The sequence below is a fragment of the Geotrypetes seraphini genome, chromosome 3 (genome assembly GCF_902459505.1).
Source record: "Geotrypetes seraphini chromosome 3, aGeoSer1.1, whole genome shotgun sequence".
NCBI classification, from domain to species: Eukaryota; Metazoa; Chordata; class Amphibia; order Gymnophiona; family Dermophiidae; genus Geotrypetes; species Geotrypetes seraphini.
This window is the reverse complement of record NC_047086.1, coordinates 397,041,664-397,067,012: the sequence shown is the minus strand read 5'-3', so window position 1 is coordinate 397,067,012 and position 25,349 is coordinate 397,041,664. Positions and strand designations below refer to the sequence as shown.

At 41.7% G+C, this 25,349-nt stretch overlaps 1 protein-coding gene across 1 annotated transcript in view; it reads right to left on the bottom strand.

The window, feature by feature from the left end:
* KIF6 (kinesin family member 6) overlaps positions 1-25,349 on the bottom strand; it is a 511,469-nt gene that overhangs the window by 260,130 nt on the left and 225,990 nt on the right. The window contains exons 11-12 of the mRNA XM_033938641.1: positions 19,557-19,662; positions 6,763-6,904 (exon numbers count right to left, since the gene is read on the bottom strand). Coding sequence (XP_033794532.1) covers positions 6,763-6,904; positions 19,557-19,662 — 248 coding nt within the window. The remainder of the gene's footprint in view (positions 1-6,762; positions 6,905-19,556; positions 19,663-25,349) is intronic.

Here is a 25,349-nt window from a genome sequence, read left to right as displayed (position 1 = left end):
ACAAGATAGTCTTCTTCAGGGGTCCCTGAAAGTCCTATGGTAGTAGATACATGGAGTAAATGAGATCGCCCACCACCAATGCTCCAACTTGCGTCAGAGAAGAAGCTTTTGCCCGCAGATGCATGCGACTTCAGGCAGGCTCCGGCGGATTGAACAAATTACACTGTAAAGTAAAACATGCCACGAAGGTAAGAGGGAGGGAGATGCTTGGACCATGTGAAGGTTGCTGAAGGGCGGTTGAAAGGAACAGACGCTGAAGGGAGGTGGTGAGAGGGAAGGGTGGTGGTGGAGAGGAACAGACGCTGAAGGGAATGGGGAAGAGATAGTGGGGAGAAGACACTGAAGGGAAATGGGGAAGAGAGCGTGGGGAGAAGACGCTGGAAGAAAAGAAGACAGAGATGCCAGACTATGGAGGGAGCGGAGGGAAGAAGATTGGTTCCAGATCAATTGGGGGTGATGGGTGGCGGGAGAGATGGAAGGGAGAGGCACAATAACAGAGCAAATGGAAGATGCACATAGAAGGCAGAAGTGGATGGAAGGAATTGAATGAGAAGATGAGGAAAGCAGAAACCAGGCAACAAAGGTAGAAAAAAAAATTTCTATTTATTTTTGCTTTAGGATAAAGTAGTATATTAATTGTGTTGATAAAAATTTTTTAAACAAAGCTCTGCCAGCTGAACATCTTTCTCCAGTTCAGCAGCCAGAACTTTGATTTCTAAGGAAGGAATAACCTAAATATTGCAATATTTATTTATTTATTTTAAATATTTCTATATCGTTTACAGCTAAACAGTTAACAGATGGATGCTGTGGGGGATGGTGATCGCAGGAATGGTGGTCGCGGGGACAGTGGTCGCGGTGATGGGGGCGGGGACAGGGACGGTGATCGCAGGGACGGGGACAAATTTTTTCCCTGTGTCATTCTCTAATCCAGACCTAACCCAAAAAGAAGCTGACCCTTGAAAAGAAGTTTGCTTAAAGTGGCCTCGGAGGCAGCGTCTCCAGCTGAAGGATAGAACCAAAGAGGCTAGCATGCAGACACCGCATAAGTGGTAAGAAATCGAATGAGATCAGAAAGGGCATCTGCCACATAATCCACACCATCCAACACTAGAAGGGGATAGACCTCCACTTCTGCAGAGGGCACCCTGTGCAATCTCGCATGACAGGCATGCACCACAAAGGAGGCTGCCGCTGCCTGGAAAGCTGAAGAAGCCACTTTAAAAAGGGTTTAAAAAATATATAAATAAAGCCACCACTGTATGATCCTGGGAGTCCTTAAACACTACTCCTCCAATATTAGGGCGGTCCATGCACCAGGTATCCTGCGCCAAGGCAGAATCCACGTTAGGATGCTAAAAACTGCTGAAAATTAGGACAGACCCCAGCAATAAAATGGTGGACAAAGCCATGCTGAAAAGGCCTGATGATGCAGGGGTCCTCATGCAAATCCAAACTCTCAGAGCGACCTTGTTGACCAGTTCCAGCAAGGGTATCAGCCGGATCCAAAATAAAAGCAGTGTCAGGAGACAAATGCGGCATAATATCCATTGTCACCAGTCGTCTCAGACAATGGGCCCTGAACCACTGGGACAAGAAATACTCTTTTGCGCCACTGCAGGCAGCACAAGGAAAAGAAATGAAGAGAAACACTGCAACACCGGGTAAGTAAGGTTTCTTGTCAAAAACTTGGGTTTGATTCTTTCACTCAAAATAAACATAAAATTTGTCAGGATGTTTTCTGCGTATAGGAATAGTCCCAAGCAAACATTAATCAAAAATATATGAGCAGTCTCTCAGCAGATTCTGTCCAAAAATATAGTTCCCAACTTCATAAAGCATAAGTCTTTCTTCAAAACTGTGATGATCTCACAGCCAATACTCAGTTCATACATCTAAAGAAAAAAAGCTCCAAAACCAAAAACAGTCTTTAGAGCTGAATGCTTCAGCCTTATTCAGAGCTATGGTTTTAACTCCTCCAGCATAGGGCGTGCTGGCCAGGCAGTGTGCTCCACGTGATGACAAACTGCCAAAAATAGGCCCACTATCCTACCACTTAATAAGTGGGGCAAACCCCACTGCCTGGGACAGCCATAGTCCTTTTCTCTCACAAAGAGAAACAAAAAGGTTGCAAAAACAAATAAGTCTTTTTAAGTTCACTTAGGAGCTTCTCCGCTCTTCAGCTCCTCAGGTTAACACAAAACTTGGAAGTCACTTAAATAGCAAGGCATCAGCTACTCACTCAGGCAATAACAGCTGCTTGCTTTTCATGCAACAAACTTCCATCGGTAGGACTTCATGCAGAGGCTCAGCAATTGGCTCCAGATCCAGCTCTATCTCATGAGGCTCTTCAATCCTACAGGAAGGTGCGTCCTCTCTAGCCTCTGTCAGCTCCATGCATTCTGGCAGTTGACCATTATCTAGAGCTCTCAGCCCTGAGCGCTGCTGCCTGTCCTCCTTTTCTCCCTCCCCCCTCTGACTCTCTAGAAGCTTAGTTCTGTGTGCAAGCAGTCTGCAGCCCTGCCCCCAACCTTCAGGTGAAAAGGATTTCCTGTGAGTTACCTTAGGATTGAGTGGGGGATGGGCCACCTGCACCTCTGCTCTCTGGCTCCCTCTAGGGGTCAACGAGGAAAAGTCACCTAATGAATCAGATGGAGGTTTAAATGGGTCAGTAAGAGAAGGGTTTGCCTTTAAACTATGCACTGCTCTAGGGACACTCCTAGCAGGCAAAGGCTGCATACCACACCATATGGCACAATGCCATTGAGTTCAGCCATAGCTGGATGAGAGGGCTCCTGAAAAGGGACCTCTGCCACTGGTGCATCTGGTTTAGAAGAAACTGATGCGCCCACCGGTTTTTGAAAGTTTCATAGACCACCCAACGAAGTTCCCATAGGAAATAATGGAGGTGTACTCACAGTCACTGAATTGCCTTGCCTGTCAGCTCTTTTCACTGCAGCTGAAAGGAGGAAAAGGATTTTCTGCCTCAAAATAGCTCTAAAATGACCAAACTTGAAGATCTTTGGACTGCCAGTCATACAGACACTGACTATAACCTCTGTCACCAAGGATCTTCTCCATGCGACTAGGGGCAGGAAACGCATCTGCGCCCTGAAACCTAGAGGAGTTTTACTCAGGATACATACAGACTGTGCTTAAATCCCTGACTTCATAAAGCATAAGTCTTTCTTCAAAACTGTGATGATCTCACAGCCAATACTCAGTTCATACATCTAAAGAAAAAAAGCTCCAAAACCAAAAACATCGGGCAAGCAAGCTTTCAGGGGAATGGACCCTGAGTCCAGGAAGGCTGGCACACAGCAGGCAGGCTCTACAGATCCACCAGTTTCTTAGTGAAGCAACAATCCAGCTCTGCGGGACTGCATTCTTTCCTCCAACAGAGGACTACGCAAAAGGACCTCAAGGCACTCAAGCCACAAAAAAGACGAACTTTAAGTGAAAAAAATAAGAAAAAGATGCAGAGCAAATCAAAAAGACTTCTGCACAGATTGCTTGCAGAAATTGAAAACTACAGGAGGCTCTAACTCTCTCTGAGGTGGGAGGAACATGTACTCAGAAAAGTGTTTGGATTTCTGTAACTCCCAGATTGCGGGAAGGGATTGAACACCTAGCATACTGAATCCGGAAGGGATGTAACAGAACTCTGTTTACCATCTAGAATGTCCTTCAATGCTTGGATTCTACAAATTGTTTGAAGAGGTAACATCTATGGCTAAAAAAGTTTGAAAATTTGACTAAGACTGTTGAATCTGTCAAAGAAGATCTCACAGATTGGGTCAGGCAAGTGTAGGAAGATGTGACCTAGCACCTTAAGGTTGCAGATTCAAACCCAGCGCTGCTCCTTTTGACCCTGGGCAAGTCACTAACACTCCATTGCTCCAGTTACATTGGTTAAATTGTGAGCCCACTGGGAAAGATAAGGAGAAATACTTGAGTACCTGAATGTAAACCACTTAGGGTACTTTTTCACCGAAAGAGTGGTTGATCGCTGGAATAGACTTCCACTTCAGGTGATCCAGGCAAGCAGCGTGCCTGATTTTAAGAAGAAATGGAATCGTCACGTGGGATCTCTGCACAGAGATAAATAGGGGAGGGTCATTGGGGTGGGCAGACTAGATGGGCCGCGGCCCTTATCTGCCATCTTTTTCTATGTTTCTATGTAAGTGATCTATAAATACTAAAATAAATAAAATCTCCAGCAATTTATTTTTATTTATTTTAGGTATTTATATACTGCCTATCAAAGTTATCTAAGCGGTTTACAATCATGTACTCAAGTATTTTCCCAATCTGGCCTGGTGGGCTCACAATCCATCTAACGTACCTGGGGCAATGGAGGATTGAGTGACTTGCCCAGGGTCACAAGGAGCAGTGTGGTTTCAATGATGAAAGATAATCTGCTATTGCATAAGAAACTTGAACAGATGGAACATTTTAACAGATATTTGTACCTCCCGTATGCTGAACTTCCCCAAAATTTGAAAATTTTCTCTAATTCATTTCCCCTGATTAATTAAATTTATTATTTGCCAACTTAGAATGAAACCCAAGGAGTTGCGGGAGGGGAAAATAGAGGAGAGGCATAGATTGATCTTGATAATATATCAGCCAAACTAGAACATAAGAATTGCCGCTGCTGGGTCAGACTAGTGGTCCATCATGCCCAACAGTCTGCTCTCGCGGCTGCCCCTAGATCAAAGACCAGTGCCCTAACTGAGACCAGCCCTACCTGCGTACATTCCGGTTCAGCAGGAACTTCTCTAACTTTGTCTTGAATTTCTGGAGGGTGTTTTCCCCTATAACAGCTTCCGGAAGAGCGTTCCAGTTTTCTACCACTTTCTGGGTGAAGAACAATCTATAGCAGGTCCCACTGAGAGAGCAATGTTATTAGTATATTTGTTTTTGAACAAGACATGAATATGGTCTTAAGACTCTATTTTAAGAACTCTCATATCCCCTTGGGAGGGCGCAGCAAAACATTTGGGTTTACCCAGATGTTGTAAAGATTATTCAAGAACGGAGAAGAATGTTTCTATTCTTGAGACAAAGATCATTAATTTAGGAGCAACTTTTCTGCTGGCATATACGGGTTCTAAATATATCTTTTATTCTCCTGAACAATTGAAGGATTTTCTTGATTTAAAGAAAATAGTATGAGCTGTGTTGGGACTAGAAATAGCAGTAGTATGAATGGCTTTTTCCTTGTTTGTGAACTGATACTTATTAGTCTTCTTACTTTTCCTTTTGACTACTCCCCATTATTAGTAGTCTAATGCAGTGTTTTTCAACCGCTGTTCCGCGGCACACTAGTGTGCCGCGAGATGTTGCCTGGTGTGCCGCAGGGCCACCGGGCCCGGAGCTGACAGGGGGCCCGAGGCAGGGGCGCCAGTAGCTCGCCAAGGCAAAGTGAGTCGATCACCCAGGACTCACTTTGTCTTGGCGATCTAATCTATCGAGCCGATAAGTCTTCTTCTCCCCGACGTCAATTCTGCAGTCGGAGAGGAAGTTCGGGCCAGCCAATCGCTGCCTGGCTGGGCGGAACTTCCTCTCCGATTGTAGAATTGACGTCAGGGAGAGCATGCGTCGGCGTCGGCTTTGGGGCCTGTTATCCATTGGTGGGTCCTGTTCCCCGATGGCAGCGGCAGTGGCAGTGGCTTGGGGAACGGCAGGGAGAAAGAAAGAAAGGGGGCAAGCAGGGAAACAGAAGGAAAGAAGAGAAACAGAAAAAAAGAAAGAAAGGTCAGGGAGAGAGGAAGAAAAAGTTGGGGGAGGGAATGAGGTGTGGAGGAGAGAAAGCATACAGGCTGATAGAAGGGAAGAAAGATTGGATGCACAGTCAGAAGAAGAAAGTGCAACCAGAAATCACCAGACAAGGTAGGAAAAATGATTTTATTTTAAACTTAGCAAAGTGGAGGCAGTATTACCACAGTTTTCAAAGGAATTTGCCCAAATAACTTAATAGTTAACTGGGTAAATTCCCAGAGATGAAAACTTCCCTTCACTTACTATGCACAGTTCTGAATTTATATCTGCTGTCTATATTTTACAATATGGTCACCTTTTACTAAACCGAAATAGTGGTTTTTAGCGCAGGGAGCCTATGAGTGTCAAGAGCAGCGCTGGGCATTCAGCGCAGCTCCCTGTGCTAAAAACTGCTATTGTGGTTTAATAAAAAGGATGGAGGGTATATTTGTCTATTTTTGTATGCTATAAAAACCAAATACAGAGAGAGACTGAGAGCTGTTGACGAAGAGCTACGTGTGTGTCTTTCTTCGATTCCAGCCAGAATATCAGCTTTGTGTTCAGCCAAACAGGCCCAGGTTTCGCACTGAATAAAGTATTTTATAATTTTTATAATTTTTATTTCGTAATAAAGTAATTATAAAATACTTTCTTTGTGTTTATTTGATTCCTATTCAAGAGAATTACTTTATATATAGTCAATATAGGCAGAGAGTTAAATTTTTTAACATTTTCTAATGGTGGTGTGCCTCGTGATTTTTTTCATGAAACAAGTGTGCCTTTGCCCAAAAAAGGTTGAAAAACACTGGTCTAATGTAGGGTTAAAATTGATACTTCTTAGGTGTAATTCACCTTTTTAATATATTTTTCATCTTTGTGTTTCTTGTAATGACAGTTTTGTCTCGTGAACTAAGTTTGAAATGTCAATAAAGATAAGGATAAAAAAAAAGAAATTCATATGTTGTTTAAAGCCAGTCCTGTGCCTCTTGTTAAGGATACTGATTTCATTATCTCTCTGCTGTAAAAGATCTTGCAGCTTATTCATCTCTTCTTTCCCTGCTGAAACAGTATCAGCTTTTTCCTCTGCAGTTTCTTCTGAAGAAAGTCCTGTGTCATAGATGGTCTTTTCATTCAGCAGTTGCTATAAAAGAAAAAAGAACACAGATACATTCTTCCCTTTAGAGACTGATTCACTCTAGTCATTTATCCCTATATGGATTATTTACCAGAGTTAACTGGTGTTTTTTTCTGTTTTGATTGCTTTTATTGGAACCCACTTAGACTTTTAAAGCATATGTAGGATATCAAATATTTTAATAAATACAAATAAACATAAAGGTGAAAATTGGCAGAAATGCCCTGAGACTTTCATATAAATATCTTAGGTCAGACCAATGGTCCATCTATCACAATAATCTGCTTCCAGCAGTGGCCAATCCAGGTCCAAAGTATCTGGCAATCCCAAATAGTAAAAATGTTATTCGCCAAGTGGTGGCAGTGCCCTTAGTAAACCATTTACGCAAAAATGGATAAAAGGCCTCAACTATCAATAATATGTAGACGGCAACCCAATGAGTTTTGGCCTAAGGGCCTTAACCAGAAAATAGAATGGTGTGCGTTTTATTAATTTGAGTTTTTTTTGTTTTATTTTTTATTTTTGTTGGAGGTCTTGCTTAGTTTCCTGCTGAAGTGACATCATGTAACTTGGAGCTTTAATTCAGGAGCTATTTTGATGCCAGTAGTGGACGGAACAGGAATAAATGAGAACTTGTCGTGGAATTTCCCATGCAACCATAGATTGGCAAAACAAGAGCCTTGTTGGAAGTGCAGCCATTTATCTTCACTGAAAAGCCTGTGGGTGACTGAACATCATGTCATTGAAGGGAGCCATGGAACAACTGTGAAGATAAGTGTGATTTTCAGTCTCTTGTTTAGTTTTCCTTTTCCCTGTGCAGTGGTGGGATGTTTCCCTATTTTTGACAATTACATTTTGGAAAGGAGTGGAGTTTTTTACCTGTGATACAGAATAAGATCAGCTTAAAAACTCATTGAGTTGCTGTCTGCATATTATTGATAGATGAGGCCTTTTCTCCACTTTTGAGTAAATGGTTTTCTAAGGGCACTGCCACCACTTGGCGAATAACATTTTTTCTAGATTTTTGATTATTTTGTTATTGTTGGTTTTGTTCTTGTGAGACTTAATATTTTGCATTATGGCACAAGCCTGGAATAGTGAATTCCGTTTTTCAGGCGATCAGCGGGAAACTATTTTGCAAGCACCTTCTTTAACATCAGTTATGGGAAATGTCGTACAGAATCCGAAATGGACAGAGCTCTGGGATAAATTTAAATGTGTAGCTCAGACAGAAATTCACAGGGGTGCGATGGTGGATTATTGTAAGAAAGAAATAATTCCCCATGGACTGCGAATGAATAAGGGTCCAAGACTGTTTACAGATGATAAGATCTTTGTGGAACGCTGGAACAGTATATTGAATCAATGCTCATTGGACTTAATGTTATTGGTGATCCAGACTTCCCAAGAAAAATTGAAAGAGGAGGCAGTGATTATCAATAATGAGATAAAAGCGTTGAAAAATGATTCTGATTTTCAACAACAGTTTCAGGATTTACAAAATATTGAAAGAGGAGGCAGTGATTATCAATAATGAGATAAAAGCGTTGAAAAATGATTCTGATTTTCAACAACAGTTTCAGGATTTACAAAATAAGGTGGATAAATTTAAAGAGGAATTGCGAATTAAGAAATATATAAAATATCAGCATGATGAAAAAGATTATACAGAGGGATTGTATATAAATGGATAAAAACAACTGATGATGGGAATAAAGTTAATAAAGGGATGACTACAACTGATACTTCTGGAAGTAGTTATGATAGTAGTAAGGTAACAGGACTGAAGCCTTTTTTAGGAAGAAGAGGCCAGTTCAGAAGAGGTCAGCGGAAACAGATCCCTCAAGGAGGTCCAGTCACTCGGTCGGCCAGAATAGTGCAAGTGGAGTAATTAATTTGTCCTCTAAAAATGTTTCGGAACATGAGCTATCATTGTTAAATAAGAGGCTGTCATTTATCCCCTTAAAGAAATATGACCCTTTTGTGCTTCGCACAGATCTTGAGCTTTTTTTTAGATCTGTTCAATTAAAATTGTTTTTTTCAGATAATGATTCTTGGGCTGATCGTTCTATGGTTCACGAGAAAAGTAAATGGATCCCCCCTGGGAACATCGACCCTGTATTAGCTGGATTTAAAGCTTTAGTATATACTGAACTGGAGAAACTGGAAAAAGGGTATTATCCCCAGAAACAGAATCTATCAGTGATGGAGCATCAAAAATTAATGGAAGGACCCCACTATTGTTATACGTAGGGCTGATAAGGGGGTAGAGTGGTTATATGGGAGAAAACAGAATATTTCCGTGAAGCTTATTCGCAATTGAATGATAGTGATGTATACTTGCCATTGGAAGAAGATCCGTCAGATGTGATTTTTGCAGAAATTTAGAAAATTGTTAATATTGGTAAGAAAACGGGCTGTGTGACTAATGCTGAATATAAATATCTCACCTTTCATCGTTTCAGTGTTCCTGTTATATATTTCTTGCCTAAGGTCCACAAAGATATGTTACATCCTCCCAGACGACCTATTGTGTCGGCTCGGGGATCCTTGTTGGAGAGTTTGTAAATATATAGATGCATTTTTACAACCATTGATGTCAACTATTCCTTCCTTTTTATTGGATACAACTGATTTTTTGACAGTCTTGGAAGATCACGGTCAAGGAGGGAATTGGGTATATATGGTGACCCTTGATGTGAAATCACTCATCCCCCAAAATGAGGCTTTACAAGTAGTAATGGAAGCCCTGGAAGATCGTCCTCGTCCACATCAAGTACCATCAGACATTCTAGTAGATTTAACATCGATTGCCATGTCTAGGAATTATTTTATTTTTGATCATAAGTTTTTTCAACAAAAATTAGGTATCGCAATGGAGGGCCTCTTTTGTCCCTTCAATTGCAAACTTATTCATGGCAAAATATGAAAAGGAGTGGATCTATTCTTCAGAATTTATGGTTCATATTAAGTTATGGAGAAGATTTATTGACATTTTCCTGTTATGGACTGAGGAACATCTTGATAGGTTCCTTCAATATTTGAATGGTTGTCATTCAACTATTCAGTTTGAGATGACAAATAGTGTAAATGAGATTACATTTTTGGATGTAAAGATCACTCAAGTGGAAGGGAAGTTTTTTACCTCTGTCTTTACAAAACCATCGGATAGGAACATCTTGTTGCGATATACTAGTATGCATCCTAGTACTTTAAATAACAACTTACTTGTGTCGCAGTTTTTCCGGTACAGGAGAATTTGTCATTCAACTGAGGATTTTATGGAGAAAGCTAAGGTTTTGAAAAATAAATATGAAGAATGGGGGTACCCGAATACAGTGATTTCAAAAGCATATAAAAGAGCTAGGTATAGCTCCTGGGATCAACTGCTTCAATATAAGCCTAAATCAAATGATCAATAAATGGTGGCATGTATACTGAAATTTTCAACAATTTCCCAACGCTTGGGTAGAAAAATTAAAAACTTGTGGCCAATGGTACAAACAAAACAGAATTGTCAAATGTTAGACTGTAAAATAGCTTTTTTCACGTAACAGGAATCTGAAAGATCTCCTATGCCCTTCTGATGTTTGGTCTGAGAGACGAGCGGGAAGGTTGGGGCTTTTCCGTTGTAATCAGTGTACAGCATGTCCTTTGATTTGTGAAGGGGCACAAGTGCAGATCCCTGGTAGGAAGATTTGGACGATGACAAGTATTGTTACATGTGAAACAGTGGGCGTAGTGTATGCAATCATTTGCCCATGTGATTTGTGCTACATTGGTCACACAGCACATAGTTTGAAAACTAGATTGTTTGAACATCGTTCTAACATAATTCATAAACGTCAAGTAGATGTACTAACTCGTCATTGTGTGGAAAAACAACATTCTTTTGAGGAGTTCAGATGCTGTATTTTAGAACATATACCAGTGATGTCATGGAGGGGTGACGTGAAGACGAAACTTTATCAGAGCGAACAGAGATTGATCTTCTTTTTGGATACGATTTGGCCTAAGGGCCTTAACCAGAAAATAGAATGGTGTGCGTTTTATTAATTTAAGTTTTTTTGTTTTATTTTTGTTTTTGTTTATTTTTTATTTTTGTTGGAGGTCTTGCTTAGTTTCCTGCTGAAGTGACATCATGTAACTTGGAGCTTTAATTCAGGAGCCATTTTGATGCCAGTAGTGGACGGAGCAGGAATAAATGAGAACTTGTCGTGGAATTTCCCATGCAACCATAGATTGGCAAAACAAGAGCCTTGTTGGAAGTGCAGCCATTTATCTTCACTGAAAAGCCTGTGGGTGACTGAACATCATGTCACTGAAGGGAGCCATGGAACAACTGTGAAGATAAGTGTGATTTTCAGTCTCTTGTTTAGTTTTCCTTTTCCCTGTGCACAGTGGTGGGATGTTTCCCTATTTTTGAAAATTACATTTTGGAAAGGAGTGGAGTTTTTTGCCTGTGATACAGAATAAGAACGGCTTAAAAATTCATTGGGTTGCCATCTGCATATTATTGATAGCTGAGGCCTTTTCTCCACTTTTGAGTAAATGGTTTTCTAAGGGCACTACCACCACTTGGCGAATAACATTTTTTCTAGATTTTTGATTATTTTGTTATTGTTGGTTTTGTTCTTATGAATCCCAAATAGTAGCAAGATTCTATGCTATGTATCCTAGAGCAAGTAGTGGCTTCCAGGAGGATTTCCCACTGTCAAGTAAGGGCCTGGAACAGAAGTGCTCAACCTAGTCCTCAGGACACACCAAGCCAGTCAGGTTTTCTGGATACCTACAATGGACAATCATGAAATAGATTTGCTTACCGTAGAGGTAGTGCATACAAATTTATCTTATGCATATTCACTGAAAAGCAGACTAGCCTCTTGTACCCAGCGTAGAAGAATCTCTAACCATATGTAGTTTATAAAATACCAGCACCTGACATGGGAAGTGCTAGGTGAAAAGGAGGTGGTGGCCACCGAGATGCCTGATGAGAGGGATGTGATAACATCAGAGAAGCATGTAGTGGGGTTTCTGGTGGGAGAGAGGAGAGTGTAGACTGGAACAACACTCAAAATCAGAAATCATATATGGAGAGAGAAAAGAGGAAGCAGGAGTAGAATTGTAAGTGGATTAACATTTTTAGATGCCGGATTATAACACGCCGAATGTTAGCCCATATTGAAATTTTGATAGAAGACGGGAGCCTCGTTGGGAGGATAATATGTAATGGATACAATGTCAAAGGAGTCAGCACACCAATCCAGATTAATTACTACACTGTGGATGCAAGTTTTTACAGAAGGAAATGATGCCAACATCATCAAGCACCCCCTATCTGGGAAAGGACAGCTGCAGTTTAGAGACCAGAACAGAGATCAGCCCAGGGGATTCAGAACCCAAACCAGTTCCCTCTACCACTGAAGAGAATTTGGTTTGGGGGAGTCAGGGTATGGCTCTCTCAGAGTTGGAGAGCTGGAGTGGAGGGGAAGTGGTGGTGAAAGCACCTCGAGGTCATAGATGGGAGCAAGGAGTACCAGCAGCTCCGGGCAGGGCCGGATTTAGATGAAAAGAGGCCCTAGGCTATTCCACTTATGAGGCCCTTTCACCTCCCATTTTTAAGTTTGTAAATTACATGAGAGATAATAAAATACATCATTACTGTGATATATATCAATATGTTAAATGAAACATGTTGTTATTGGTACTAACCTTTATAAAAAATGTGACACGGATCTTGAGGCCCTAGGCTTATGCCTAGTTAGCCTATAGGAAAATCCGGCCCTGGCTCTGGGATATCCGATCCCATCACAAGCCTGGCAGGATCACAGCAAGGTCAGTGGCCTGCAGGCGCAGAGATCAACATCCAGAAGAGAGGAGCAAGGAACAATAGAGTGACCTTGGGAATTGAGGAGCTGCTAAGGGGTCATTGATTGCGGATATTCCACTTCACCTTATAGGAAAGTTCACCCGATCCCCTTTTGAATGCCCCCCCCCATACCAACAGGACCACAGGAAATGAGTTGCATCACCAAAGATTTGAAAACAGGACTGCCTCACCCCGAGACTGTTTTCCAGTTTCTTTACTTTGTGCTGGGGTGTGTGAACCCAGCGGTACCCACAGAATTGGCCATGGGTTGGGACAGTCAGGAACCTGGATGTTGACAAGTTGGTCCAGGATGCGGAGGCTGGAATCACTTGAAAGTACCCCTCCCAGGGGACTTCAGGAGGAGTCATTGTTTAGATGAACACTCCCCTACCAGTGGAATACCTGCAAGATCCATGGGTTGAATTGGGGAGAGCTAGTGAGGAGAATCTGCTAAAGATCAGGAGTGCCGAATGCTACCTCAGAGACCTGGTCTGATCTGTGGAAATTATGGTACCCATGTGTCCCACTCCAGGTTATTAGTGTGGTAGAAACCCAGAGGGAAGCCTGGATGCAGAAGATCTTCAATCACATGAGAACATATAGCTCCAAGGATGCCAGTTACAGGGCATGATCTAGCTGTAGTGGATGGACTAGCAGATTGGATGATCTATAAACAAACGTTTTGTGGAGGTGATGAATAAGCACCAGTCAAAGAAGTTTTACAACATGATTGCTCCCTGCCAGGGGGTGCACTGATTAAAAGGCATGGGCAATTATGGTATGGGTGAAACACCAAGAGAGAACTAAGTGACTGTTTACTTTTTGAAGCTTTTTTAAAGTTGGGTTTGAATAAAGTCATCAACCCATGAAATCCAATTAAAGGGGGAAAAGAGAGTTAACCACTTCTAGAGGGATAGTTATAAGAACATAAGAATTGCCACTGCTGGGTCAGACTAGTGGTCCATCGTGCCCAGCAGTCCGCTCATGCGGTGGCCCTTAGGTCAAAGACCAGTGCCTTAACTGTGACTAGCCTTACCTGCATACGTTGTGGTTCAGCAGGAACTTGTCTAACTTTATCTTGAATTCTCCTATAGCAGCCTCTGGAAGAGTGTTCCGTTTTCTACCACTCTCTGGGTAAAGAAGAACTTCCTTACGTTTGTACGGAATCTATCCCCTTTTAACTTCAGAGAGTGCCCTCTCGTTCTCTCTATCTTGGAGAGGGTGAACAACCTGTCTTTATCTATTAAGTCTATTCCCTTCATTATCTTGAATGTTTCGATCATGTCCCCTCTCAGTCTCCTCTTTTCAAGGGAGAAGAGGTCCAGTTTCTCTCTAATCTCTCACTTTACGGCAACTCCTCCAGCCCTTTAACCATTTTAGTTGTTCTTCTCCGGACCCTTTCGAGTAGTATTGTATCCTTCTTCATGTACGGTGACCAGTGCTTGACGCAGTATTCCAGGTGAGGGCATACCATGGCCCGGTACAGTGGCATGATAACCTTCTCCGATCTGTTCGTGATCCCTTTCTTAATCATTTCTAGCATTCTGTTCGCCCTTTTCGCCGCTGCAGCGCATTGTGCGGATGATTGCATTGACTTGTCAACCAGTACTCCCAAGTCTCTTTCCTGGGGAGTCTCTTCAAGTACTGCACCGGACATCCTGCATTTGTGTATGCGATTTTTGTTACTGACATGCATCACCTTACACTTATCCACGTTAAATCTCATTTGCCATGTCGCGGCCCATTTCTCGAGTGTGTTTATGTAACATTGCAGGTCTTCGCAATCCTCCTGCGTCTTCACAGATGGGATAGTACGCCTTAGAAAACCGGACGGGAATTATGTAGAATCGGATTCTGATAAAGCCGAACTACTAAATAAATACTTCTGCTAAGTCTTTACCTGCGAGGCGCAGGGGTCCGGTCCACAGTTGCAGTCAAGGCAAAGCTCGGAAGACCCATTTCGGAATTTCGAGTTTACACCCCCTTCTGTGAGCTATCAAAACTCAAAGTGAACAAAGCCATGGGACCGGACAATCTATACTCCAGGGTGCTTAGAGAATTGTGTGATGTCCTGGTGGAACCGTTATCCGTGCTCTTCAAAGAGTCCCGCTGGATTGGAAGACAGCTAACATCATTCCACTCCACAAAAAGGGTTGCAGGACGGAGGCTGGAAATTACAGACCGGTGAGTCTCACATCAATAGTGAGTAAACTCATGGAAACACTAATTAAGCAGAAATTGGATACGATCCTGAACGAGGAGAATTTACGGGATCCCCATCAACATGGATTCACAAAGGGAAGGTCCTGCCAATCCAATCTAATCAGCTTCTTTGACTGGGTAATAAGAACGCTGGATATGGGGGAGTCCATGGACGTTGTGTACTTGGACTTCAGTAAAGCTTTTGATAGCGTCCCACATCGCAGGTTGTTGAGCAAGATGAATTCGATGGGATTAGGAGAAACATAAACTGCATGGGTCAATGACTGGCTAAGCGGTAGACTTCAGAGGGTGGTGGTTAACGGTACCCTCTCCGAAACGTCGAGGGTGGCCAGTGGAGTGCCGCAGGGCTTGGTCTTGGGCCCAATCCTCTTTAACATATTCATAGGCGACCTGACTCAGGGGCTTCAAGGTAAAATAACATTATTCGCCGATGACGCCAAACTATGCAACATAGTAGGTAAAAGCACCGCCCGACAGTATGACGCAGGATTTACTCTTACTGGAACATTGGTCCTCGACTTGGCAGCTAAGCTTCAATGCTTAAGAATGTAAGGTCATGCACCTTGGCAGTAGAAATCCGTGCAGAACTTACACCCTAAATGGTGAAACCTTAGCTAGGACTACAGCGGAATGAGATTTAGGAGTGATCATTAGTGAAGATATGAAAACTGCCAATCAAGTGGAGAAGGCTTCTTCCAAGGCTAGACAAATGATGGGTTGTATCCGCAGAAGTACAGATCCATGGTGAGACCTCATCTGTAATATTGTGTACAATTCTGGAGGCCACATTACCAAAAAGATGTGCTGAGAGTTGAGTCGGTTCAACGAATGGCCACCAGGATGGTCTTGGGACTCAAGTATCTCCCATATGAGGAAAGGCTGAGTAAATTGCAGCTACACTCACTCGAGGAACGTAGAGAGAGAGGAGACATGATTGAGACGTTTAAATATATCACGGACCGTATCGAGGTGGAAGATGATATCTTCTTTCTTAAAGGTCCCACGGCCACAAGAGGGCATCCGCTGAAAATCAGGGGCGGGAAATTTCATGGTGACATCAGGAAGTATTTCTTTACCGAAAGGGTGGTTGATCATTGGAATGAACTTCCACTGCAGGTGATCGAGGCCAGCAGCATACCAGATTTTAAGAGAAGATGGGATAGGCATGTGGGTCTCTTGGGGGGTGAAGTTGGGGGGTGGGTCATTAGAGTGGGCAGACTTGATGGGCCGAGGCCCTTTTCTGCCGTCATTTTCTATGTTTCTATGTTACTCTGGTATCGTCTGCAAATTTAATCTCCTCACTCGTCAAACCAATTTCCAGGTCGCTTATAAATATGTTGAAGAGCACAGGTCCAAGCACCGAACCCTGTGGATGGGAATGGAAAAAATTGGATAGAAATGGGAAAATATTGTAGGTGTTATTTTTCTATAAAGAGTGACAAAATGAGAATTTTGATATGGTTATGCTGACAAAAAAATCAAAGTTGAAGATTGTTATTTTAAACAAAAATGCAAAGAAAAAATATGATGATGTGTTTAAATGAAATAAAAAGTTGTTATGCACAAAAGCATCTTGTGGTGTTGGATTATGACACTCGGGGGGGGGGGGGAGCAAAGATACAGGAAAACTGTGGTGTGCTCTATGAGGATAGAGGAAAAATTATTTTTTTTCTTAAATGGGGGAGTGTGTGACCCCTCCAAAAATGCCTCTTCTACACCGCAGGAAGAAGGAGATTTTTTGGGGAGTCACCAAGGGGCTGATTCTGTATAGGATGCCACCTAAGAAATAGCTGAATTGTGTAATTGTGTCCTATGCGGAATTACATCTGCCTTTAAAAAACAGATGTCTTACCTCCCTGATTCTCTACCAGTGCCCAGTTACAGCACTGGTTACAGAATTAAGTCCCAAATGTTACATGTATACGCGGCCAGCTGAGCTGATCGCAGCAAGGGAATCCCTGATCGGCTTCGAGGAATCCTGCCAGCTCAGCTGATTGGGGGGAAATACCCCTGCCATGATCATCAGGGGACCCCTGACAAGTACCCCTGAAATTGGCAGGAGGGATGCCCACTCCCTCCTGCCGCTGACCCTACCGAATAGACCAACACCCCCCCAAATCTGAGAATGGCAGGAGGGATGTCCACTCCCACTGCTGGCCTCTTCGATCCCCCCCCAATTGAAGACTGGTAAGTGGAATGTCCACTCCCTCCTGCCAAAACCCCCCAGAACCCCTGATACCTCTCAAACCTTAAGATCCTCTGACAACCCCCAAACCTGCAGACCCCCACCCCAGCACCCCCCCAAACTTATAGACCCCCACCCCACACCCCTAAGCTCACCTTGGGAAAATAGCATGCTGCTGGGCTGAGGAGCGAGGGTGGGACCCAGAGCAACTCACCATGAGTACAGAAAGAATTGTGTGTGTAGAAATTGGGGACACGATGAGGGAATGTTAAAGTGAATTTGATCAAGACTGTGATCAATAATAGGAATCAAGAAGCTTTTGTAAATAATTGAAAGTTGAAACTGCAACTAATGATTTTCAAGTAAAGTTGAAGCATCAAATCCTCAGTCTCAGCTTGATATTTTTGATTAAGTAACAGACTGTGTGGAGTGAATGAATCCAGGGAAGATTATTCTTCAGCTTAGCAGAGTAAGTCCAGCCCTGGCCGACCCCTAGCTCAAACTCAAGACTTTCTTTTTGTACACCCTGGTTGCGGGTACCTGATCTAAAGAACTAGTTGGTATCCAAAAGAGTGTGAGTGAGGCTAGGGGCTCCTTTTACTAAGGTGCGCTAGCGTTTTTAACGCATGCAGGAAATTACCGTGCGCTACGCTTCTAGAACTAACACCAGCTCAATGCTGGCTTTAAGGTCTAGTGCGTGCGGCAATGTAGTGCGCTATTCTGAGCGTTAAAGCCCTAGCGCACCTTTGTAAAAGGAGCCCTAGGTTTATACAAACATATAAATCATAAACAGCAATTAAAAAGCATATTAGTAAATGGAATAGACAGAAATTTCTGGTGTTTTTAATGTTTTCCAAAGCCAAGATACAGCGTTTAAATAAGAATTATAGCTTTAAGTTGGGCAGAGTGTTCTATATCAAGTGTGACCCTTGGTTTAAAGTTGGTCATTTGAAAAAAAAAGATACATTTTTTTTGTGGTGGTGGTGGTGGTGTGTTCAATTTTGAAATGGCTCTAATTTCTTATTACTTCTTGACTTCCTGTGAAATTGGGGGTTTTTAAGGTCCAGCAGGACTTTTGAGCTTTTAAAAGTTTTATTTTAATACATTTGGAAATGTGACTTTTCACCCCAGCAGCAAACAGAGCTAGTCACATAAGAGTCAGGCTTATTCAACACTTTTGCTGCATATCTGGTTAAATTTAGGCCATACTCTTGAATACTTTCAATCTTGCCTGGTTAAATTTTAGTTCAATGGATGCTTGATTGATATCACATGGAAAATCTGAAATAAAAATAAAGAGAAAAAAAATTGAGGAGGTCTTTTACAAATATGCAATAGCAATGCTGCCATGGTAAATGCAACAAAGCCCATTCAATTCCTCTGGGTTTCGGTGCATTTACCATGGCAGTAAGGCTATCGCAGCTTTGTAAAAGAGTCCCTTAATGGGAGCAGGATCAAAATTTTATAAGGTATCTAAAATCTTCTGATCATGAAGAGATTCATGATAAAGAACATAACCAATGTAAAAAGTCAACAATTCCACAGACAATGGAAACCTTTCTGAAATACCATGATTGTGATGGCATGCACCAAACTTCTGAAAATAGTTATGTGATCATAGAAATAATGACCATTCAGACTACTGCAAAGGATAGGGGGTGAGTATTTCATAAAAAGTTATAGTGCAGACAGTACTTAAATATAAATCACAGAAAATGGTCCAGGATTGTATAATTGTTCAAGCTATATGTGTTATAATGGTGATGCCACAAGCATTGTTCACTTTTTAATCAATAAAAGATATTTAACCAAAATATATCTGGTTAATTCCCAATAATAACTCTTTAAATAATGAGAAAATCAACTCTCTATGTAACAGTCCCATACTCCCTACCAAGAAAGACACCTCATCTACCTTAGCCCACCAATACCACCCCAGGACCTACTGGGGGCTCTCTTTGGTGATTTATGGAGAAGTAAAAGCAATCCCCAGTTACTGCTGCTTTGTTTGGCTCTAGATCCAAAATGGCCTCTTTGACCCCCTAGCTGCAATTTCACTGTATTATCACTAGGAATCATGTGGTCAAATATGACTGGGGTGGGGAGGTACTAGACTGCTGTGTGGGGGTGGGGGTGAGGGGATACATGGATGGATATCAGGAGAAGAGATTTTTAAAAAGCTGCTCCCATTTGTAGCTCTTGATGCTCTTTTTCACATGCAGCTTCTTAAAATTAGTACTCATTCTTCACATGCCAGCAATGACCCTGGTATTTGCCGATATTAACCTAGGCATTTTATAAAAGGTTCCATCTGTATGTCCTGACCTGGATGTTTCTCTTTCCACAACCTATCTATAAAGAGATTTTTTATGCACAAGTACCTTAAAATGTTTGAAGCAGTAATGAATCTTGCGCATATCAGCTCCTACATCTAGCATACTCTCAGGATCTCCATCTTCAACAAAAGTCTTCAACAGTTCCTCCAGTCTGAAAGGACAGAACAAATACTTTTTGGAAAATACTCAATGGTTCTAAAGGAAAATAAAGCTGTCCGCTGTTATACACCTCTTTGTGTATATAACTGCACAAAAAAGTGGCACTTACACAAGAAGTACCTTAAGTGCTATTCTATAAGGGCATCCATAAGTGCTACAGTGAACAAATGCAAGGGGGGTATACACATGGGCGGAGCAGAATACTGAGAGATACATGCCCCCTTGCTGCATTTGGGTGTGCCCAGTTAGGCCAGGTTTATGGCTGGTTAACTGTTGACACCTCAATGTTGGGTTACTCTATTCTATCATGGAATCTGGGCACCCTGATGCTCTAATTGAATAGGCTCATGCCATGCCAGATTGATGCATCCTAAAGGAGGAACCCACTTATAGAATTCCCACCATAATGAACATAAGACATCAACTGATAAGGAAACTGCATGAGTGGAATATTGTAGCCACCGCCACTAGGCATTTTGTGAATACTCTGGGTGCTGATGCCAGACCATATGGGAGTACCTTGTACTGAAAGTGAAGGCATTTCCTGTAAGCAGATAGGATGGAAATATGGGTGTATGCTTCCTTGAGGTCATGCGAGCATAGCCAGTCATTCTTCTCTAATAGTAGTACTAAGGTTCCAAGAGAGACCAAGTGAAATTTCTCCCTTCACTAAGTATTTATTAAGTGTGCAGAAGTCTAGAATTGGACAGATGCTGACGGTCTTTTTCTGTATAAGAAAATACCTGGAATAGAACCATCAGACCCTCTCCTGAAGAGGTACTTGTTCTATGGCATTGAGCTGGAGAAGGTCTGAGAGCTCCTGTTGAAGGACGGTCTTCTGATGGGAGTTGAACTACAACTCTTGGAGGATGGTTTGGAAGGTTTTTATTTTTGTAGTCAAAGGGCATAGCCCTGTCTCTCCAACTGAAGGATGACATGGGCCAGTGAGAAGTTTTCATGTAATTCTTCCCACTAAAGAACTTAATAATGGTGGCGTGGTGGTACTGAGACCCGAAGATAATTCTTTAAACAGTTGTGATTTAAAGACCGGGTACATACTTGGGAAGTGGAAGTTATGTATTATTTTTATTTTTTGTACCACTTCCTCTATTTTGTCTCCAAACAGATCATCTCCTAAGCAAGGTATGTTGGAGAGACATTACATAGAAACATAGAAAAAACATTGGCATCAAGATCAGAAATTCAAAGCCATGTTTGCCTTCTCATGGCAATAGAAACTGCTGATATAGAAACCTAGAAACATGACAGCAGATAAGGTCAAATGGCCCATCCAGTCTGCCCATCCACAACATCTGCTATCTCCTCCTCTACCTAAGAGATCCCATATACTTGTCCCATGCTATCTTGAATTCAGATACAGTCTTCATTTTCACTACCTCCATCGGGAGACTATTTCATGCATCTGCCACCCTTTCTGTAAAGAAGTATTTTCTTACATTACTCCTGAGCTATCACCTCTTAACTTCATCCTATGCCCTCTCCTTCCAGAGTTTTCCTTCATTTGAAAGACTTATCTCCTGTACATTAACGCCATGAAGATATTTAAACATCTCTATCATATCCCCACTCTCTTGGTTTTCCTCCAGAGAACTCACAAACTTGGAATGAAAAAGTTTACCATTGTTGCCACAAGAATGGAACAGTCATCTTGTTACTAACACGAGCCTCAGACAAATGCAGAACCACCACGTTACTGCATACTGAATAAGTCATAAAAGACTAACAGGTTTAAAAATCATTGGCTCCAATGGAGAGAGGAACAGTAAAAAAAAAACTCTGACTAAACATTCATATGAGAAAAACCTGCACCGCCTACCCTCTGTCGTCTTTCACTCAACCAGTTCTTGACCCAGTCCATTACTTTGGGGCCCATCCCCAGGGCACTCAGTTTATTTATTAGATATCTTTGAGCAACATTATCAAAGGCTTTGCTAAAATCTAAATACACCACATCTAGCGAACTCCCTCTCTCCAATTCTCTGGTCACCCAGTCAAAGAAATTGATCAGATTTGTTTGATCAGACCTACCTCTAGTGAACCCATGTCGCCTCTGGTTCTGTAATCCACCGTATTCCAGAAACTTCACTGTTTTTTGTTTTAAAAGCGTTTCCACTAATTTGCTTAACACAGAAGTCAGACTTACTGGCGCTAGCTAAATTAAAGGTAGACAAAGTGAAGGGGTTGGATCGTGTACATCTGAGGGTGCTGAAGTTCTGGTGGCTCCACTAATTGACATTTTCAATGCTTCTCTAGAGTTGGGAGTGTTACAGGAGGACTCTTCTCCAGTCCTCCTGTAACACTCCCAACTCTAGAGAAGCATTGAAAATGTCAATTAGTGGAGCCACCAGAACTTCAGCACCCTCAGATGTACACGATCCAACCCCTTCGCTTTGTCTACCTTTAATTTAGCTAGCTCCTCAGTAACACAACCCTCTGAAAATCAATCAGGATGTACCACCGTTTGTCTTCTGCGGTCCCGCTTCTGGCACTTCAGCCGTGAACACACAACAGAAATATTTGTTAAGCAATTCAGCCTTTTTCTAGATAGGCATTTGTGTTGATGAAGACCTCAAACTCTCTGCAGAAGATTCTCACCTTCTCTATCAGCTCCCCCTTTCACTTTTGAGTCTCACAATGCCACTTTTGCACTTCTTCCTAGTACTGATATATCTTTAAAATGTCTTGTCTCCCCATTGGAGACACTGGATGTAAAGAGGGAGAGGAGGCAACGCTGTATAGAAAGGGGTAGATGCTGGATGGAAAAGGGGAGAGAAATGAGCAGATATTTGTGGGGAGAAACAGAAAGGAGGGAGATAATAATGGAAGGGGAAAGAAAGGGCAGATATAGGGAGCAAACACAGTATAGAAGGGGGAGAGAAAGAGAACAGAGTTACTGAAAGATTGGGAATAAGGAGAAGTAAAATAGGAGAGCAAGAGTGAGGGAGAGATGGAAAGCTGCCAGTAGACCTTAAAAAAAAAAGACAGTAAGAATAAGTTAAATCTGGACATAGAGGTAGAAAAATAAACTGAAAAAAGCCAAAAGGAAAAGGTGAGAAAAATCCTGGAAAGAGACTTAAGACATAGGAAAGAAGATACCAGAGTAGTGAATGGCCAGAACATTAAGGTAGAAAAAATAATTTTATTTTTAATTCAGGAAAAAGTAGTGTGGTACCCTTATTTATAAAGGTAAATAAATAGAAATAGAAAATAGAATTAAGATGATATCTTTTCATTGAACTAATTTTAATACATTTTTGACCAACTGTCAGAGACCAAAACCTCCTTTCTTAGGTCAGGACAGCTTACTGTCTTGACCTGGGGAAGGAGGTGTTGGCTTCTGAGAACTAACTGAAAAATGTTTTAAGTCCTTTCAATAAAAAAATCATCTTTTTCCCATTTTTTAAATTTATATTTGTAATTCTTAATTTGCAATGAACAGTGTGTATAATACCATCAGGATAATGTAACGGAAAATTTGCTCACATCAATTTGCTCTTGATTTTTTTTTTTTCTCATATGAATTCAGTCCTTAGAGGGAACATTGCCCCAAACCCTACTATACCCGTCTACTACCCCAATAGCCCTTATGGTTGCAGGTGGTAACTATATGGCAGTATAGTAGGGTTTTGGTGGGCTCACATTTTCCACCATAAATGTAGTGGTTGGAGTGGTCTATGGGCTTGGATCCTCTTCTCATTGGCTCACCAGCCACCTACTTAAGGCTACTTAAGACACATGTGTGCTGCTCTATGAGGTTTTCTCATACCGGGTGCTGCTGTTCTAGAAACAGATATGTACAGTTTCATTCAGATTTATAGAGGGTGGGAGGGGTCAGTGACCTCTGGAGGAGTGTGTGAAAGGGTCATAACTTAATCCCTGTAGTGGTCATCTGGTCAGTCTGGTTACTTATTTGGCATTTAGACACTTTTAAAACAGGTCTAAGAGCATCTAAGTTTCGTCCAGAAAGTCTTAGGAAAGGTTTATTACAGCAAGAAATCAAAGTCTAAGCCCACTGAAAACCAGCACAATATGCCCCTCTTTAGTCTTGGGTGGACAGTGGCTAGGATGCCCCGCAAGACATCCAGAAAAACGGTTTTGAAAATTGGCACTTGGACGTTTTGGTGAGAAAAACGTCCAAGTGCTTTAGGACATTTTAGATTTTTAAAAATGCTCCTAATAGTGCAATAAAGAACTCAAAGCACATGAACAGGGACAGAAAAACACTAATACTGTGAGGAAGACATCAAAGCACTGGAAGAAGGGTAAAATGGCACCAACATTGGCAGTGCTCTTTTCAGTTTATTTGTGATTGCCGTGATAAAAATAGACAGTGCACAAAGAAGTCCTCATTAAGGACATGCTAAGCATACTTTTGCTGCAGCTTAGTAAAAGGATCCCTATGAAACTACATTGAGCTAATAATCTAGAGTAGTCAAGATGTAATAAAACAACTTAAAAATGTGAGTTTTTAAATCTGGATTTGAATAATATGCAGAAGGATCATGACACACCAATTTAGGAAGTCTATTCTGGCAAATGCCACAGCCAGGTTGAATGAGCAGAGATGGGAAAGCCTCTCTCTGAAGCTTCATATTCCTAACAACTTGCCAAATGGCCAATGACCTTAACAGGTGATTGAATCAAAGATTTACTGAACCAAAAATTTTTCTCATTAACTTTTCTAATATTTAAGAACTTACATAAGAACATAAGAATTGCCACTGCTGGGTCAGTCCATCGTGCCCAGCAGTCTACTCACGCGGCGGCCCCTAGGTCAAAGACCAGTGCTCTAAATGAGCCCAGCCTCACCTGCGTACTTTCCAGTTGAGCAGGAACTTGTCCAACTTTGTCTTGAATCCCTGGAGGGAGTTTTCCCCTACGACAGACTCCGGGAGAGCGTTCCAGTTTTCTACCACTCTCTGGGTGCCTTCCAATTTATCTTGAGGAAAGAGACTCTATTAGGGTGGCAGAGAAGGGCTATATGGTAGAAAAATATAGGGAGGGCTGAGTATACTCAATTCCAATATTACTTCCTAGCAACTCAGTTAAAAGACCCTGGAGTGCCAGAAAGAAAATAAAGACAAAAGACGGCTATAAAGAGAGCAAGAATATGTAAGAACCACTCTGATTCAACATCAACAATGGACACCGAAGAAAGTAGTAGGCATAAGAAAGATTTTCTAAAAACCTGTTTATGAAGTAAGCAATTTGATACATCTTTTTTTACAGCCTGTTAGGTATAACCCAAAATTCCAGCTGGAAGAGATTGTAGGATCTTTTTGAGTTGTGAATAAAAGGGATTAAGCGATCTGTACCAGCTATAGGACAACTTTTCTCCAGCTTTATACTGTAATACTTCCTCTGATAATTTGCGGGTTTTCTCTCTGCTTCCATGGTGCTGCTGCTGTGGGACTCCACATTATCTGACCCTCCTGGTCACATTGCTATCAAAACCTAATGGAACTGAGGAAATTTCATTTAATTCTGCCCTCTTGGTCATTTGTCCAGTTTTATCATCCATCATTGAATCTGGCAATTAATCATTTTAACCTAGGTCTTTGCCATTATATAAAGATTTACTAGTCTTCAGTACTTCTAATTCTGTAATCTTGTTTAAACTTACTTATATCTCCAAGGGTGGCTGTTTCTGCTACCATT